Source organism: Botryllus schlosseri, chromosome 9 (genome assembly GCF_051294905.1).
Source record: "Botryllus schlosseri isolate E-star chromosome 9, Bs_hap1, whole genome shotgun sequence".
NCBI lineage: Eukaryota > Metazoa > Chordata > Ascidiacea > Stolidobranchia > Styelidae > Botryllus > Botryllus schlosseri.
Genome location: NC_137244.1, coordinates 13,640,127 through 13,658,512, shown reverse-complemented (window position 1 = coordinate 13,658,512; position 18,386 = coordinate 13,640,127). Strand labels below are relative to the sequence as shown.

The window sequence follows — 18,386 nt, the reverse complement described above, 5'->3', positions numbered from 1 at the left end:
AGAATATCACAACACGCTTTCCAACACTCAAATCAATGGAACCTCAGATTATGACAACTGAGGGTTGCCGGAGAACCCGTCCCTTGGAGAACCCGTCCCTACCAACTCGGCCCTCGGAGAACCCGGCCCTCGGTGAATTCCTCGGGAAATTTTGAAATTAAGTGTATTCACAAGTATTAATATGAATTATTAAAGTAATAATGTTATGCATAGGTCACGCAGTCACGGCGTGATCAGATCACGTGATCACGGATTGCGCAAGCGCCAAGCGCGGGAGAGAACGCAACGTTCACATATCGATCACGCGTCGTCGGCTCATTGTTGAATTGACTTGGCGAGAAGCAGACGTGTGATTTGGATATTAGGGTTGCCGGGGGTGGGATATTAGGGTTGTCGGAGGTGGGATATTAGGGTTGCTGGGGGTGGGATGTTAGGGTTGCCGGAGGTGGGATATTAGGGTTGCCAGGGTGGGATATTAGGGTTGCCGGGGGTGGGATATTAGGGTTGCCGGGGGTGGGATATTAGGGTTGCCGGGGGTGGGATATTAGGGTTGCCGGGGGTGGGATATTAGGGTTGCCGGGGGTGGGATATTAGGGTTGCCGGGGGTGGGATATTAGGGTTGGGGGAGGGGGGATATTAGGGTTGGGGTAGGATATTAGGGTTAGGGTTAGGATATTAGGGTTGCCGGGGGTGGGATATTAGGGTTGGTGGAGGTGGGATATTAGGATCGCCGGTGAATACAATATTTCCCGAGGGCCGGCTTCACATTTAATGCATTTTTAATTCAAAATTGTTCGATGGCCGCATTCACCGAGGTCCAGAGTAGTCGAAAAACACCGTGAATACCACAACAAGTAGACCACGCGTGCTTGATATGCAAAATTTCCCGAGGGCCGGGTTCTCCAAGGGCCGGGTTCTCCGAGGGCCGAGTTGGTAGGGACGGGTTCTCTGGTAATCCAACTGAGAAGTACACCAATATTATAACTGCACTGCAAAATGAATTTGGTCGTCGTTCCGGGAATTTCAGAGACTTTCTTATGAGTTTGATTTCTAAAACTTAACTTCAATTTGACATCAAATACGATTTATCCCTAGTATATAAGTGGATAAATACGCGATCAATGTATCGAATCAGAAATCCGGCCCGCAAAGTACTTCATTTTGCCATATCACGACCGCCGACTGGAGAAGTTGCCCGCCCCTGCTGTAGGCCTATTCTCGGCATCTAGTTAAACTATCACATGTATAGGCCTACTACTCTCGTAAATTGTATGGATGAAATATAAACTTAAACAACACTATCAAAAGAAAGCGACAACGAATTTGATGACATAACGAAATTAGTGCCCGTGGTTGTAGTCCAAAGATGCTGCGCACCGAATCTGCAGCGTCGCACCCAGAATGTCTCAAGCAGAGGTGGTCAAAGTAGTCAAGAAAGCTACTCAAGTAGAAGTAGAAGTAGCCACGAAAAAAATCAAGTACGAGTAGAAGTACTTCTTTCATAAGCAACCTAAAACTACTTGAAGTAGAAGTAGAATTGACTGACTTTAAATCTACTCAAGTAAGTAAGTAGTTGTGAAAACGATCGATCGCGATTAGTAAACGTTAATAAAAATATGGTGGTCCGTAAAAATGCTATATTGTGGCACATTACTGCACTTGCTTTTATACTTCAACATGCATGTTCTCCAGACAAAAGGACTGAAACTAATTTGAACTCGAAGTATGATACTGGGGATTGAAAAAAAAAAAATACCAGGTAGCCTACTTCTATAAGCGGAAAATGTATTTCATGTCTTTAGTCCAGAAAGTTTCAAAGATGGTATGCTGAAACAGGTCTAAAGCTAAAATTAAAAGTCAAGGTCCACTTTTCCAGATTAGGACACGCCATGGAATGCTAGGTTACGATATGATAAGTAAATGCTAGATTGCGAAACATCAGTTTCAAACGTTATGATGGGCCATATATAATGCGATGAAATATTTCATATGGGCGACAATGCGGCATGAACGGAACCACGCTACCTAAAATTTATTCACCAATATTTTAGTGATATCATGCTGGTACTCCATATCCACAGTGCGCGAAGCGCGACGAAATTTCTGGGCTTTACTCAACTTTTATGAAAATTAAATGTTGATACCTCGAAATTCCTTAGCCTATCTTCATGATTGGAGGATTAATCTACTTCTACTTGACAAACTGAAAATAGCGAAAAGTAAGTAAGTAGATCACAAAATATTACGAAATGGAAGTAGAAGTAGCGGGAAATTGGATCTACTTGATTAAGTACCCAAATAGCAAAAAACTACTTGAGTACTTCAAAAAAGTAGAAGTACTTCGTTACTGACCACCTCTGGTCTCAAGTACGTATCGTAGGAATCACAGAACACTTCGTGAAATAGGGAAGCATGAGGTGGTTGATTTTCAACTATCAGTCCAAGTATAGGAGCAGAAAGGCGATGATTTATGCGTAAACAGAAGCCACTACACCCCTGGGATGTATCAGGTATCTTGTGACATGCGGTGAGGTTCATGGTTGGTGAGGCAATTCATCTTCAGCGTCAGCATTACAAATAGGTAAACAGTGAAGGTTATGGCTGATTTAGGCGACTTTTTTGTTAGCACATTAGCACGCTACTTTGGAGACTACTGCATATCTACAATTAAAGGTTGGTATGGATGGAAATACATATCAGCTACATCATTAGGGGAACGAATGTATTTGCACTTCACTACCTGTCGACCGTCGCCACTCCACGATTCATACTGACCCAAATGTGTGAGAATATATGCTTGTTTTGAAGCATTAACAGACATCGGGTGTCTCCTTCGGCTATTCAAAGAACCACACTCTTTAGCAGGGTTGTAATGACTCGGGTCATGAGTCTAGTCACGATTTATTGGTGACTCGACTTGACTCGAGTCTTTTTTCCAAGTGCGTAAACTGACTCGATTCGACTCGAGTCAATTTGTGTATCGACTCGACTTGTACTTGAGTCATTGTGCATGACTCGAACCAAGTCATATGACCCGATACTAGGACGACCAAGTCAGATATTTCATTGTAGCTTCGAAGCAAAATTGTTAATCTGGGAAATAAATTACTTTTCCACCCATGTATTTACAGTGTAGCTAAATTCGGCAATAGAGCAACAGGACCACCACTGCGCTACAAAACCCCTATAAAAGTAGTGTTCTTTATTACCTTTTCATAATTTTCCCACAGCAATGATGCCTCAGCGGTTCACACAAGAAGTCAATAACTCAAATATTAAATATGAAGGAAATGATTTTCTGACGGTTCTCTCCAACACAGTCAGTCGCGCATATATACAAATAAGAATGCATAATGAACAATATATTCGTAACCACACACATGACACGACACCGCCGTTCTACAAATATGAGATATCCGGCGCACTTTCAATCTCGAAAGTCTGGTTGTCTTCTCCGTAGTCTCCGTCCTCTCTTGTGCATTTGCTGATCGATTTCATGCTGCTAGTTTCCACCACATCATCCTTGTTTAGGTTTTGGACGTCATGCTAAATAAAGCAAGTATGCAAATCAACACTCTCGAATTGTACGATCGATAACTTAGATTGATGGAGAACGATCGCTTGTAGAGTACATTATTTATATTTATTTCGGTAGTATATATGTAAGTGTTTACCTCTTTCTTCTCTCTCATTTTGGGAATCATGTATTTTCGGAAGCTCTTTGGCAGCCATCGCAGAGTTGGGTGTTCGAAGGGTAGGTAGATCAACTCCGGACTGACATCGTATCGACTTTGCAGACCCCCTATCAAATATGGAAGGAGTCTCAGCGATTAATTTGCTATGCCTTTGGGAATAAGGCTATGTATTGCTTTTGCCCCTCTCATTTCACTGATCTCTCTGTCCGATGTTAATGCTAGCATCGTTCATGTGATACTAACTTTGTGACAGGGGTTCCTGAAGTATACGTCGCGACCCAAACATGGAGCGCGAATGGTATGATTTGGGGTCGCGTCAGCACCAGAGCATATTTTAGTATGTATGTAATATATGTGTAATATCCCGCAACATAAACTTTTCTTCGCGTCTCGCGAGATTTCCTGTGGATAGTTTCTTCATATCCGAGGTCAATGCGTTGGGTACCATAGCCAATAGGCGAGACACACAGAAAAGTCGCTACTACATTATGACTTGGTCGTGAAAATGTGCCGACCATTGTATTAAAGAAATTGGTTTGAATTCATGATGAGAAATGTCCAACATTGGTTTCTGTGAAAAAACCGTCGGAAACCAGGGAATCTTTAGTTTAGGGGCGTGTAACGACCGGTTGTCGGGCTATGAGACACAGTTATTTTCAGGCCAACTTGGGACACATAAATACATGAAGTTCCGGCCAACATTCGGCTGGGCAAAATGCGGTGACATAGAGATCGGCGGCAATAAAACCTTGGCGACAATTGACCGTCGCTGTTTGGCCAAAATCTTCGATATTGATATGTGTGGCCGTCGAATTGGTTAGCACCGACTATTCCCGTCGTTGCAATCTGAGTCGACGGTGGTACAAATGCATTATAAATGTGACGCGCAGAGGAGAATAATACAGCGCAAACGTACGTCAGACATGTGGAGTAGAGCTGCGTTGTGTACAACTGTTGTCTGTGCGTTCTCTATGTCATACATGCTCCTAAACTCGTAGTGTAGGCTACTAATAATAAAACTGCAATCTTTTTTGGTGTTGTGAGATGCCACTAAAACTAAGATTTGGGTCGCGGTCTAAAAACCTTAAGAACCACTGCTTTTTGAAATGGCTATTCTCAACCGTAACACATTTCTATTATAACGCTGGTTATTTCTATGCAGTGTGATCAGACCAGTTATTATTATTATTATTATTATATTTAAGCGATTTTAGTGACGCATATAACAACTATGGTCTTTTGCGTCACGACGTAACGGTTGCTAATCGAATCGATATTGCGATAAGTAAATACCGTCAACTAAACATTTAGTATTGTCTTTTTGTCTTCGCAAGGAATTCCCACAGCAAAGGTAATATATAATCACTTGTTATTACATTTTCCATGGTGAAGGGTACTCTCAGGTCCATTACGGCAGCTCTAAACTGGCATCTTTCATTAACGTACTTTGCACACTCCATAATAACGTGCTCTGCAGTTTCTTCTACATGGCATGTGGTACAATCAGGGGTATCGGAGCATCCAATTTTGTTAAGATGGGAGTTGAGACGACAGTGTCTGGTGCGTAATCTGAAAATGGTGGTTTCGGCACGGCGTGGCGTGGTAAAAGTAGGTAGTTTTGTGTATATGTCAGGGCAGAACTGTTTGAAATGTGCTCCAGAGGCGGATTCAATGAAACGTTGGTTCCAGTCTTGCCTACAGCGACCTAAAATCAATGAGTTGGCCTCGCTAGAAGTAAGATCTACACTTTGGTCAGCTAAGTCATGGGCCGCAGCCTCTTTCGCAAGTCGGTCAGCGACTTCGTTCCCTTCAATACCACAGTGTCCTGGAATCCATACGAAAGAAATATCTCTATGGCTTTCATGTAAGAGATGGTGAGTTAGTTCTAATATTTGATTGGTAATATAGTTATTTTCACCAAGATGGTTTTTCAACGACAGCAATGCACTCAAAGAGTCACTCAGAATAGCAACTCGTTCGATGGAATTTTCTGAAATCCATATCAGTGCATCGAATATTGCTTTCAGCTCAATCGAGAAGATTGATAGGAGTTTCGAACATACTTTTGATGTTCTTATATTGCGATCGGGGATGTAGAAGGAGTACCCAGCACCGTTGATGTTTTTAGATCCATCGGTGTAAACTAGCATTCTGTTTGGGTATTGCTCAAAAATATAATCTCTGAATATAGCATCGACAAGGTGACTTGGTGGATCGCGTCCGAGGGCTGTTTGTAATGATGTATCAATCATAGCGCATTTCAATAACCAAGGGCATATGGTTAGAGGGTGGTCACCTCTGACTTGCAAATCATCCAATATTTGAAGTCGGGATAAGAGATTGAAAGTCACAAATCGGTCCGAGAGTAGATTGTACATTTCCTCCCATGAACCCTCCAATAAACTGCGTGCTGGGTTTGATTGTTGTGTTCTGATCTTGGAACGGTACTTGAGACAAAGATATTGGTGCCTTAGAAAAAAGGGCATGTCGTTACACGAGGCCTCTAATACGCATATAGGGGTGCTGGACATGGCACCGCAAGAAAGTCTCAGAGCTTGATTGCGGATTGATATTATTTTCGTGAGGTGTGATTTCGGTGCGAAGAAGTACGCTTCCATGCCATACTCTATGATGGATCTTATCAGGCTCCTATACAGGGTTAATAGCGTTCGAGTGGATGCACCCCAAGATGTGCCGGATACCATTTTGAGTAAATTCATGCGCTTTGCGCATTTGGATGCAACGTTAGATGTGTGCATCTTATAGTTGAGTCTTTTGTCAAAAGTGACACCTAAATATTTGAAGGATTCCACATACCTCAGTTGATGACTTCCAAGTTTGAGTACAGTTTGTGCATAATTTCGCTTTTTCGTGAAAACCATTGCTACGGATTTCTCGACCGATACCATAAAACCCCACTTTACACACCATCGATGGATCTGATCAAGGGATGACTGAATGTTCTGAGCAAGTTGGTCAACAGCAAGACCGGCCTCCCAAATGGCACAGTCGTCCGCATAGAGCCCCATGTCTGACTCGATAACTGTTGGAAGGTCATTTATCATAATGCTGAATAACAAAGGGCTAAGCACACTCCCCTGCGGAATACCATTTTCGGTGAGGAAAATGTCGGATAACGTTGTCCCGATTCGAACTTGAAAAGTACGGTCGTGTATGAAATTGTTGATCCAAGAAAGACAAGGCCCCGAAATACCCATTTCCCGTAATTTATGGATGACAGCAGCCCTCCACACCATGTCATATGCTCTCTCGATGTCTAAGAAGACAGCCAAGACCGATCTTCCATTATGGATAGCTTTGTAAGTGGCATCGTGTAATCGGAGAACATGATCCAGGGCCCGCCGTCCCCGACGAAAGCCACTTTGAGCTGAGTGGAGTAAGCCGTGCTTTTCTAGATACCAAGATAGTCGCTTCATAATCATCGTCTCCATCACTTTACAGAGGTGGCTGGTTAAGGCTATAGGACGATATGACTGTGGGTCTGATCGGTCCTTGTTTCCTTTGGGAATTGGAATAACAATCGAGTGCTTCCAGCTGCGAGGGACAGTCCCATTGCACCATGAGTTATTTATCACCGAAAGCATACTGAGTAGGGCATCTGGCGGGAAGTTTTTGAACATGGAGTAGCAAAGAGTGTCATGTCCCGGGGACGTGTCTTTTTTCGACTTCAGTGCTTTCTCAAGCTCTGCAATCGTGAAAGGATTGTTCAGAAGAGTATCGTTCCTATTGTGTTCGACTTCTATGAGGAGTGAAGCTCTCAAGTCCAACCTATGACGGTAATTCAAAGAGCTGCTACAACGTTGGAATGTCTTCGCTAGTATTTGTGCTTTTCCTCTTTCATCAGTAATATAATTGCTCCCAACTTTCAAAGATGCCACCGAACTATTAGAAAGATTGCCCGAAATAGAACGGACGACACTCCACACTTTCTGGAGATTTCCCCTGGTGCCAAGTGTTTCACAAAAGGATCTCCATGATTCACGTTTCGCTGTTAGTATCACTCGTCTGCACTGTGCACGACTACGTTTAAATTCAGCAATGTATTGCGCATCAAACGTTTGCCTCATTTTCAAAAACGCTGCCTTCTTCTTTCTCACAGCCCTGGCACAATCGTCGTTCCACCATGGTACTGATGAGCGACTGTGACTTCTCTTGATTGGAATGGACAGGCTGGCCGCACATAATACATCACTAGTGAATTTGTCGACCATGGCGTCAATGTTGTTCCCTAAATTTGGCACCTCGGACAGATCAAGGATCCGGCGAAAGCTCGCCCAATCTGCCTTTGAGAGGGCCCAAGTGAGCGGACGTTTGTTAGAGCGGGGTAGTTTAGCCAATAAAGATGTCAGTATGACAAAATGATCACTGCCTAATAGGGAGTTTGTCACGTTGGTAGAGCACGAGTGTGCGATATCTGCCGGCGCCAGTGACAAGTCGATGAGTGAGGCCCTGCTCACTGCGTTGTATGCAGTATTGATGCGAGTTGGACTCGTTGCGTTCAGGGTTACCAATCCATGCCGATTTATCGAATCATACAACAAGTGACCTCTGCGATTCGAGTTTCCAGCACTCCATGACCAGTGATGGGCATTGAAATCACCTAATATCAAAGACCTGTCGGACAGGTCACCCAAGAAGTCTAAGTCACCATCAACAACTCGGTATTCGGGAGAGCAGTATATGTTACAGATCCGCAAACCGTTCACTTCGATGCACAGCGTATCTATACCACCACCGGGTGACGGAATATCGAGTATTCGATAAGACAATTGCTTATTGATTAAAATGGCTAGCCCACCACTGCGAAGTGTTTTATCTTTTCTTTCCATGATGTACCCTTTAATCTTTGGAACATATTTATCAATAAGATGTGTCTCTTGAATTAACATAATATCAGGAGGCGTAGGGAGTTGTTCTATAAAGTTCTTCAGTTCAGGTAACTTCCTGTATATTCCTCTGCAGTTCCATTGCAGTATAAGAACACCAGCGTTCTTATACATTTTGTGGAACTGCGCTCAAAAGGCTTTTCAGTGATTCAGGGTCGAAAGAAACGCTTAGCCACTTCTGAGCCGCGGAGGTAATCAATGACGGAAGATCGATATCATCGCTTGAACGACAAGTTTTAGCTGTGAGGTTCACAATTTCGCATATGAATGCGAAGAATAGTAACGGATGTGTAGAAGACATGATAGATAGAATTGACGAGTCGTGATCTGATTCGGACGGGGTACTGGCGGCCTCGGTGGCCTCGTTTACATGAGAAGAGGTCTCCAAAAAGGATAAGTTCGCATCATTTGGAAGGGGTTGTCGCGGTGGACTGATTTTCGCCGAAGTTGACTTAGCAGAGGCGTTCTGACGTTGGTGTACAGCCTGCCGTCTGTGTACAGCCTGACTATAAGTTTTACCGCTGGGAGTTGGCGACAATTGTGTACGTGAAGACGTTTCTGGTGCTTTTGATTTAGCATCGACATGCGATACTTTGGATTTAGCATCGACATACGATAGACTCTCTCGTTCTCGAATTATTTGTATTTTGGCTTCCCTTTTATACACTGGGCACCCACCGTATGCTGCGCTATGGGGCATTTTACAATTGACACACCTCTTTTCCTGATCGCACTGATGATGTTCATGCTCATGACTCCCACATTTGGAGCACGTTTTTCTTCCGCCGCAATTTGCCTTCGTGTGACCAAATCGATTGCATCGGTGGCACCTCAATGGGGGAGGATTATAGGGATTGGTCTTGAATCGAAGATATCCAATATACAACTCATCTGGAGGTGTTGGAACATTAAACCCGAGCAGCATTGACAAACTAGCAACATAGCCATCAGTGGACTTGCGTTTTAGACGTTTAGCAAAGCACACGTGTGATTCGCTGAGGAATTCAACAACTTCGTATTCTGACATGTCAGCTGGCACACCTCGGATAACGGCCCTAGACGCATGCTGATGCAGTTTACTCTCATCGTAACATCCCGTATTAATTGGAATTGACACTACTCCGTCCGTAAACATATCTAGAGATAGGAGCTTATCGGCCTGCATGCGATTGTGGCAGGTGACGAGTAAGTCTCCCGACGGGAAGACACGGATCCCTTCATAATTACCAATCACTGCGTGTAAGCACTTGTTCACTGAGGTAGGATGATAGTGTTTCATCTTCCTATCTTTACCCTTAACAACTATTTTCAAATTTTCGGTGCGAGCTGGATCGGCTGAGCGGCCAGAATAGTCTGCATCAGACTTATTATTCATTGCTTTCAATGGCGGACTATCACAATCAGACTCGCTTTGTGAACCCCTTTTACTGCGTTTTGACGTGACAACGGTAAATTCCATGTCATCGTTACCAGCATCCGCTGCCATCAGGCGGGATGGTGGCTTATACAGCAATTAACTTCTCACTGCACGTAATCCTATCCGAGTACCGCTAGAGTATTACTACAAGTAAGCCTTTACACCAGAAGACCAAAACCTCGCAACAAGCTCTCGACGCTGATTGCAGGATGAGCTGCTCAATCTAGACACGTCCGCACACCTCGGCGGTCAGACGCGAATGTGTGATCAGACCAGTTGACTTCAATCGGATTCATATATTCTGGCGTTCATTTTGTTATTATTTCCATGCTTCCATGTTACTCTGTTCGGTTGGACAAATCAATAGACATCTTTATCCATGTCTTATAGGGACATTATGGTCACAAAATCTTTTATAAGATCGTATTTTTGACGTTCTTTTCACAACGTGAAAACATTGCCTATTCGCTTCCTCGAACTGCCATTACAGCTTCGCCAGCTACATTATTGCGGAGTTATCTTATTTGACCGAGTGATTGGCACGCCATGTGGGCACTGACCAGTCAACGTCGTTGTAATAGCCTATATATATGGATCTGAACATTCACTTACCAGTAGCTACGCTAACAATCAGTCCAATAATAATGCAAACCATCATTCCAAGCGGCGAATGATATCCGAAAGAAATCGCGTAAAAATCTGCAATGAGGGGCCTTTCTTCTGGGGAAGGAACAGATGAATATGAATTTGATGAAGCGGAGGCGCTAAAATCAATCGTTGTTGAAGAAATATTACTGGTGACGTTGCTATTTGATATGCAACCGTCGATATTCCTGTCTTTGATATTCAAGAACCTCAAAGGAGGCGGATATATCCACGCGCCGACGAACAGCCATATGTTGAATGCAAGCGCCGTGACCATTCCGGATATCGCACCCTAAAAGATTATGTCTGGTTACGATTATTATAATATTGAATTTATTCGAATCGACGGCTGTGACTATATACCAGTGGTTATTGAAGTTTTTCGACCGCGACCCAAATCTGAGTTTAATTGGTATCTCGAGACCCAAACCTCACATATCGAAATGAATGTTGGGCTATACGCTTTGGCGGATAAGTATGAAATATATAAGGTACACACACACAATTTGTATCGAACGCAGTTCTATGACCCACGCGATTTCAAAGTGATGTACAATATTTTGTCTGCGGGCGAGCATCTGTACTGCGTGGCTCAGATTGCATGGACGGGCTGTTCGGTGCCGAGCATTTGAACGGCTGGACATAGGCCTATTCATATCAAAGGTTTTGGCCAACCAGCGACGGTCTTCTTTCCTCACTTTGCCCATCCACATATTGTGCAAAACTTGATGTGTCATGGTGTGGAAAGCGTAGGCTTCGAAATAACTGTGTTGAATAGTCACGCATCCGCAAGTTGAACCCCCTATAGGCCTTAGACTAAAGCTCCCGACGGAGTTCGGCGATACTAGTAATATACCATACTTTCGGAATTGCGAATACAGTTAGATTCATTTCCGTAAATTGCGAGGATTCAAAAACAATATATAGGGTGCGGTGGGTCAGTCATCACCCCGCTCTTTGTCTTCCTCTGCCCTGCCCGAGTATATACTATTATACTACATGCATGATAAAAGATCGCTCTGATGTCCTCGCGACCTTCGCAACCCACTACCCGTCACTACAACAATATGTCGATTTTTTTATGTTTAAAGTGTTGAGATTTTTTGCCGGATCTGTAATTCAGGTCATGGGGTAAATCTACTTCGTGTCTGAGAAAACAAAAGCAAGAAAGAGGTAATCGTCATAACGTGCCTGTCGAAATTTCATAGGTGGCTTTTATACGATGGTGCTCGCGTGCATTATATAATATCCTGATAATATCACGATCATACCTTTTCATTCACAAAAGGGAATAGTGCTCCCATTACCACCGGACCAAGAAGTGCTCCTGCACACACTCCCAATAAACTCAGAGCGGCCTGAATAACACTTCCGAGAATTGAAGACAGGAAGGCGAATCCAATGCAAAGTCCACCATAGAACAGTGTCATCCCTTTCGAACAGATGTATTCAAGATCAGTTTTATTCTGAAGGTATGTTTGAGTGCCGTAAAATCCATTCACCTCGTGAGACCCAAAGCAGAGATTTTTCATTCCAATTCACGAAAGGTTTGATGATGTCGCCAACCGTTACACTGCTCATTCCATTTATGGCACTGGAAACTGTGCTGCAAAATGACATTAACGACGATAATTAGTCCAGCCTAGGGGATGGACGATTCTAGCGGAAAGACTGCTATTGAGCATGGGTGTGAAACCTGCGACCTGTGGGTCGAATACGGCCCGCAAAGAAATTCTGAGGCAAAGAAACTCTGAGTGGATATACGTGGTGAGATAGCGTATTGGTATAATCCACAACCGCGACAGCAATGGTTAACTGGTTCGAGTCCGACCGAGGTCGACTTCAGAATTCCTACCTTTGTGTTGGAGCTTATCTAGGCTCCTTCTCACCATCTCATCCGTGTGAGTTGTGTCTTCTTAAACCTAGAACTGGGCCGTGCTACAAATCGACAGCTACGGAATAAAAATGATGAAAAGTCGTTTGGTGTAAATCACCAGAGTAGTTGACAAACACCACGAATACCTCAAAACTAACAAACTCTGAGTAGATGGAAAAGGCTTGTATTATCCACTTCATTGCTAACAAATGTTAGGATTTTTAGTAAATAATTGTTATAAATAATCCCCCAAGACAGTCCACGTCGAACATGTGAACTGCACGCTTTTAACCATCCAACAGCAGTTTTCTAATTTAACAGAACGCAAGCCATTGCAAACTGACGTTTCTTTGCGTGCCACACATTCGTTCTCTTCGGGCTGCATGCAGGTTGCACACCCCTGTCAGAATTTTATGTTTTAACAGTAACCCGATACCGGCTTTTATCATTACCTCAATGCTCCGGAAAAGTAACCAACGACAAAAAGACCGGCCACACCGGGGTATCCTGCGAACACTCGCACGACCATAAGTTTTTACAGTAAAAATATACCGGTCTTTATCATTACCTCAATGCTCCCGCGAACACCCCAGCGATAAATAGACCGGCCACTCCGGGGTATGCTGCGAACACTCTCACGACCATAAGAGGAAGGACCTGATCTTCAGCTGAAATCGTTTTTAGCACCAACGGGTCACAGTCTGCGAAGTACGCGTACGTGATGTATCCGAGAAATGTCATGCAGAATCCGGTTAGGATGAGATTGAGTGGAATCGTTCCGTAAATTGCCCTGTATAAAGTTATATATAGTACAAGTCTGAGGTAAGTCGTGGTTTCGTGTGCCATGGGTGTAAATTCACACCCGTATAGCAGGGGTGGTACACGTGGGTTTAAATAAACACTCTTCGCTGAGTGTGCGCCATATTTTTGTTGGAGCTGCGTCAACAACTGAGCATGAGCAACCAGTTGTGTCACGGTCGTTCACCAACGCGAGTGAGTTGGTCACGCTGGACCAGGGGTGTCAAACTAAAATTGCGTCGCGGGCCGGATTCAAACTTACAAATCGCTCGCGGGCCGGAATAGTTAACTGGTTATAAAATGTTACCTGATGCCGGTGAATACTTCAATACTTTATTTTGAAGCCTATACATAGGCTACGCAATACTATATTACATTTTATCATGGATCATATGGATTCCATTCCAGAATTCTATTTATTCACAAATAATGGAATTGACTAAATGCAATGATTTACCGATTGGCGACAGTCAGGAACTGCTAAAACAGTGGCGCTAACAACGTGGATATAAGTTGGGATATTTCTATATGGTATCGTTTTAGTTGTAATCCGGCATTGGCCACGCGCATGCCTTGTGAGGAAGACAATAGATTTCACTGTAAACGCGGACGTTGGAATTTGATTTATTGTTAATATTGAATCACGATTCGGGTGTGTCTGAAAGCCGAGAGTAAGAAATTCTAGAGCTTTGAGACCACAGATATTTGAATTATATTTTTGTAATGAATATTATTTGCATCTAACCTAGGGTTACCATATTTCAGCAACCCAAATTCCGGACACTCTTTAGCGCCCACTAGTGGATTTCAAAATGAGTTATGACGTCACATCAGCAAAGCTTTGCTCATCGACCAGAGGTGGTCACGGTCCGGCTCAGGAGTATGTGGCTGTGTGTTGTGTAACCGGGACCGAAAGCACATGTTTTCAGCCCCATGCCGCCCACACTATAGGGTAAACGATGCAACTTCTGAAGGGGGGGGGGTGCTTGCTATATGAATCTGGTTTCTATATGCATCTGGTCGTTAAATTATTTGAATGAATTCTGTCAATAATATTGGTCGCTCCATATATTACTATATAGATACTACTCTCCGCCCACATGATCAGAGTTAGCGGTAGTGCTGGTGGAGGATGATGAGTTCGAAAAAACTGGGAGCGTAATTGCACATCGTTAAGTCATGTTCATGTCCTACCGATAAGATTGTTAATCAGCCTTATGCCGGTGCGCCACACGGAGCTTTATAAACACCCCACATCTAGTGGTTTCCAACCTTTTATGGTCGCGACTCCATCTCCAATTTGAAAATGTTCCGTGGCCCAGATCAAAATTTTACGAGCTGATTACTAAAAGAAGTCAGCACCTTTGCCCAGACTTACTCGCGGGCTATTTTGGAAGCTGATTACGTTCAACATATTCGCAAACCCCAGAATAAAGGCAAACGACCCCGCCTGTTCGAAACCACTATCTTTTAATAAAGCATTTAAACGGCCTTAACGATCTCTAGGAATATACCGTTCTCCTATATTTGCGATTACAATTTGGCTTATTCCTGTAAATGAAGGTCGTTTTTATTTATATTTATGGCAGTTTTTTCGAGGGTTGTAGTCTCCATATTAAAATCAATAAATGTGATAGTAAATCGCGCGCGGCGCGAAGAAAAATATCATACATCAGCATAAATATTCCCAAACAATATTGTTTTTATGCTGAACGAAAAAAAATTATGAGTCTACGTCAAAATTCCGGACATTTGGCATATTTTAGAAATTCCTCCTGGACGCTAGTTTGAACAGTGAAATCCCGGACATGTCCGGGAAATTCCGGATGTTTCGCAACCCTAATCTAACCTGCATATAACGGTTCTGTGAATAACTGGTTTTTGGTGGATTTTTCTATAAAGCTCTGAACCTAGTGTTGACTTTTTGGCTTTCTCAAAATTAGATGTTAATGTCACCGACATCTACGAAATGGTAACTAGAGTGAAATCGCCACATCGCAGTCGTGGCCTATGATCATGCTCGACATTTGCTTTCTTGAGCGATTATTTAATAGAATTATTTCCTAACAAAAATCTCAAGCATTTTTCAACCTACTATGAATTGTTTCGCGGGCCGGATGCAGCCCGCTGGCCGCATGTTTGATACCCCTGCGATAAACCCACTTTCATCCGACGAGAGAAGAAACAGGACCTACGTTTTCGGCTTTATAGACGTAGATATCTTACAGTAATCCAGGGTTGTAACCAATTCACAAAGCTCCAAGTCACAAGTCAATCTCACTTTTATAGTTTTAACTCGAGTCAAGTCGAGTCATTTTCGATTCGCCACCGAGTCAAGTCCGAGTCCAAGTCATCGAGCAGAGGGTCGAGTCCGAGTCATGGTATTATGACTCGAGTCCGAGTCCTAGTCATGATGTTGACTGCTTAATTTCAGGTTAAAATCTTGTTGAAACCAACTTTATAACTCTGTTTGGTGATATCGAATGGTTCGCATTTATAATATACTAATTTTCCTCACTTTTAGCAGTTTCTGGTCGCATTTTGAAGTACCAGTACCAATAGACGGAATCTCAACATGGTGGTAGCTTTACAATTCTTCGAAATTACAATGAAATGTCGGTCTTGGCCGACTGAGTGTCGAGTCATATGACTTGGTTCGAGTCATGCGCAATGACTCGAGTCCAAGTCGAGTCAATACACTGATTGACTCGAGTCGAGTCGAGTCATTTCCGTATTTTGAAATAATGACTCGAGTCAAGTCGAGTCATCTGAAAATTGTGACTCGAGTCGGACTCGAGTCGAGTCATGACTCGAGTCATTACAACCCTGCAGTAATCAGGGTTCTCGCGTCACCTTTCGTCTAGCGTTCCAATAACGTAGAGTAATTGTCAGCGTATATTTTAATGATCCGTTGCAGACCAGTTAGTTAATCCATATTCGCAATACAAGCTAAGGGAATTGCAATGTGTCTGGACTTTAACGGTCTGTTAGAAATCGCTCGTTACTCACATCAGATATTTCAGTCCAATCTTGCTAAAGAACTGATATTAACGCTAAAGACAGTTTAGTTCCGTGTTTCACAAACATTTTTCCAGCTATCCCTCCCCCTGAACAACGAACAAAGTGCCAGCCCCACCCCGACACCCCCCTCACCACGCCTAAATCACAAAACGAAGGGTTTTCCGCATTTATTACAGCTAATAATGAGATGGATGAAGCTGGTGTATTATTATTATTATTATTATCATCATCGTCGTCATCTTGGGTTTAAGTTTTGATGTAAAAACCATCTCATTCTAAAATGTCCAGTGTCCACTTCCGCTACTTTCAAGTCGGTTTCTACTGTGTGTTAGAAACTTTGTCACAGCGCTGAAAACACGTCCCATCAAATATGAGCGGGGAAGGGTAACGACGAAAAAGTCAACCCGACTCCGGTGAAAGTATTTCTATTTGATTCAATTGTGTATCCAGAACGATTGATTGGAGATATTGAAGTTTCGGTTGAACTCAAAATTGTTTTACACTACAATGTAATCAGCTCTTCAATCATTTCATGCTCGGAAACTTCACAAAATGGATTGATTATTCCGTGAGGAATTTCTAATCGGAATATATTCTGGAATCAAATCACCATATCCTCGTGCAATTTTCTGAAATGATTGATTTATGTTTCTCCGTCAAAATCGGATATTCGAGCTGGGCCTGTAGCTCAAGCGAACTTGAAAATTGGAACAGTTCACGTGTCGAAAAATCTCGGTGAAATATCACGGGCTTGATTCTGGACAGTGCCATTTTCACCTTTATCGTAGTTCTCACAGCACATAATGAACCACGCTTTTCAGGGATACTGTGGAGTGCGAAATTATTCCATCGATTGGCAGGATCAAATTACCAAGTAACGATGGTCTTTTCCGTTACAGCTGAATAAATAGACGGTGACCCTAAATTGCCTCGAATGCATCGATTCTGCATTTTTACTGCGAATTTATCTGCTGTATTTATCAATCGTTTCAACACTAGACAGCAGTTGCCTTCTAATCCTACACAACCCCCATTTGCACTCAGCGCCCCGCTAACGCCCAATTTTACAGCTAGCGCCCCTCAATCGCCCATTTCATGGCCAGCGCCCCCTTCACACTCACGAACACCCCCAGGGGGCGCTGGCGCCCACTTTGGGAACCACTGGTTTAGTGCTACTCATGCTACGGGAGATCCACTGTATCTGGACTTTAGAGGTCAGTTACGAGCTGATCAGTTCTGCCGAAGACAGGTTGTATGCACTATTTTACAACGGAGCTATTAGCGCACTCCAACGTCAAATATTGCTGGCTGTCTTACAAACCACGCACATTCAGTGTTCCCGATTATGCAATCAGTATGTAGATTAATTACATTTTTCCTTCCTTAATCGAACGGCAGCATAAAAATCGCTGGACGACTGCTTGGTTTGTTGATGTAATGTTCGTCCATACGATGCCTAATCCAAACACGGTTGACCAGAACGTGATGCGATATCGTGGATCAAACTCGAAGCTGAAAAAATTACCTACATCAAATTGATTTGTAGCGTAATATTCCTCACAAGAGTAATCCACCGCTGTCTAATACTTTTAAAATCTGTGTAGATATATATTGCATTGAGAGCGTTACGATTAGCTTACTGATTAGCTGAAATGAACTTACTGATTGAAATCTATGCGATCCCCCGCCCAAGCGATGTCTAGACATCTACCAATGCCACCCACCGCACCTGCAGCTCCGAAAATCACAACGAACACCATTATTATGAGAAGAAGGCCTTGAATAACGTCCGTCCAGATTACAGCTTTCAATCCGCCCTGGATATGAAAAAAAAACGTTAGGATACCAGATGCTTTTTATATTTCATTACCACTTGCTATGAGATGCGGCATCGTTATTACAGACGGCAATGTTGCGGCAACATGCAAAACTACATCACAATACATACTTCGAGGGTGGTTTGATAAAATTTATATTTTTGTAATCAGTACGGCGGTGGCTTTTGATTAATACCAATTTCTATCAAG

At 43.1% G+C, this 18,386-nt stretch overlaps 1 protein-coding gene across 6 annotated transcripts in view; it reads right to left on the bottom strand.

Moving 5' to 3' along the window:
- Window positions 1-3,187: 3,187 nt before the first annotated feature.
- LOC145447203 (sodium-coupled monocarboxylate transporter 1-like) overlaps window positions 3,188-18,386 on the bottom strand; it is a 31,486-nt gene continuing 16,287 nt past the window's right edge. For 4 of the 6 annotated variants that reach the window (XM_080325613.1, XM_080325614.1, XM_080325617.1 and 1 more), the window contains 8 exons: window positions 18,022-18,176; window positions 17,731-17,871; window positions 13,109-13,330; window positions 12,167-12,270; window positions 11,936-12,096; window positions 10,632-10,956; window positions 3,675-3,802; window positions 3,188-3,546 (listed from right to left, as the gene is read on the bottom strand). In XM_080325613.1, the coding sequence (XP_080181739.1) occupies window positions 3,400-3,546; window positions 3,675-3,802; window positions 10,632-10,956; window positions 11,936-12,096; window positions 12,167-12,270; window positions 13,109-13,330; window positions 17,731-17,871; window positions 18,022-18,176 (1,383 nt within the window). In that variant the 3' untranslated portion in view covers window positions 3,188-3,399. The remainder of the gene's footprint in view (window positions 3,547-3,674; window positions 3,803-10,631; window positions 10,957-11,935; window positions 12,097-12,166; window positions 12,271-13,108; window positions 13,331-17,730; window positions 17,872-18,021; window positions 18,177-18,386) is intronic. The other 2 variants (XM_080325619.1, XM_080325618.1) reach the window with 2 other exon arrangements.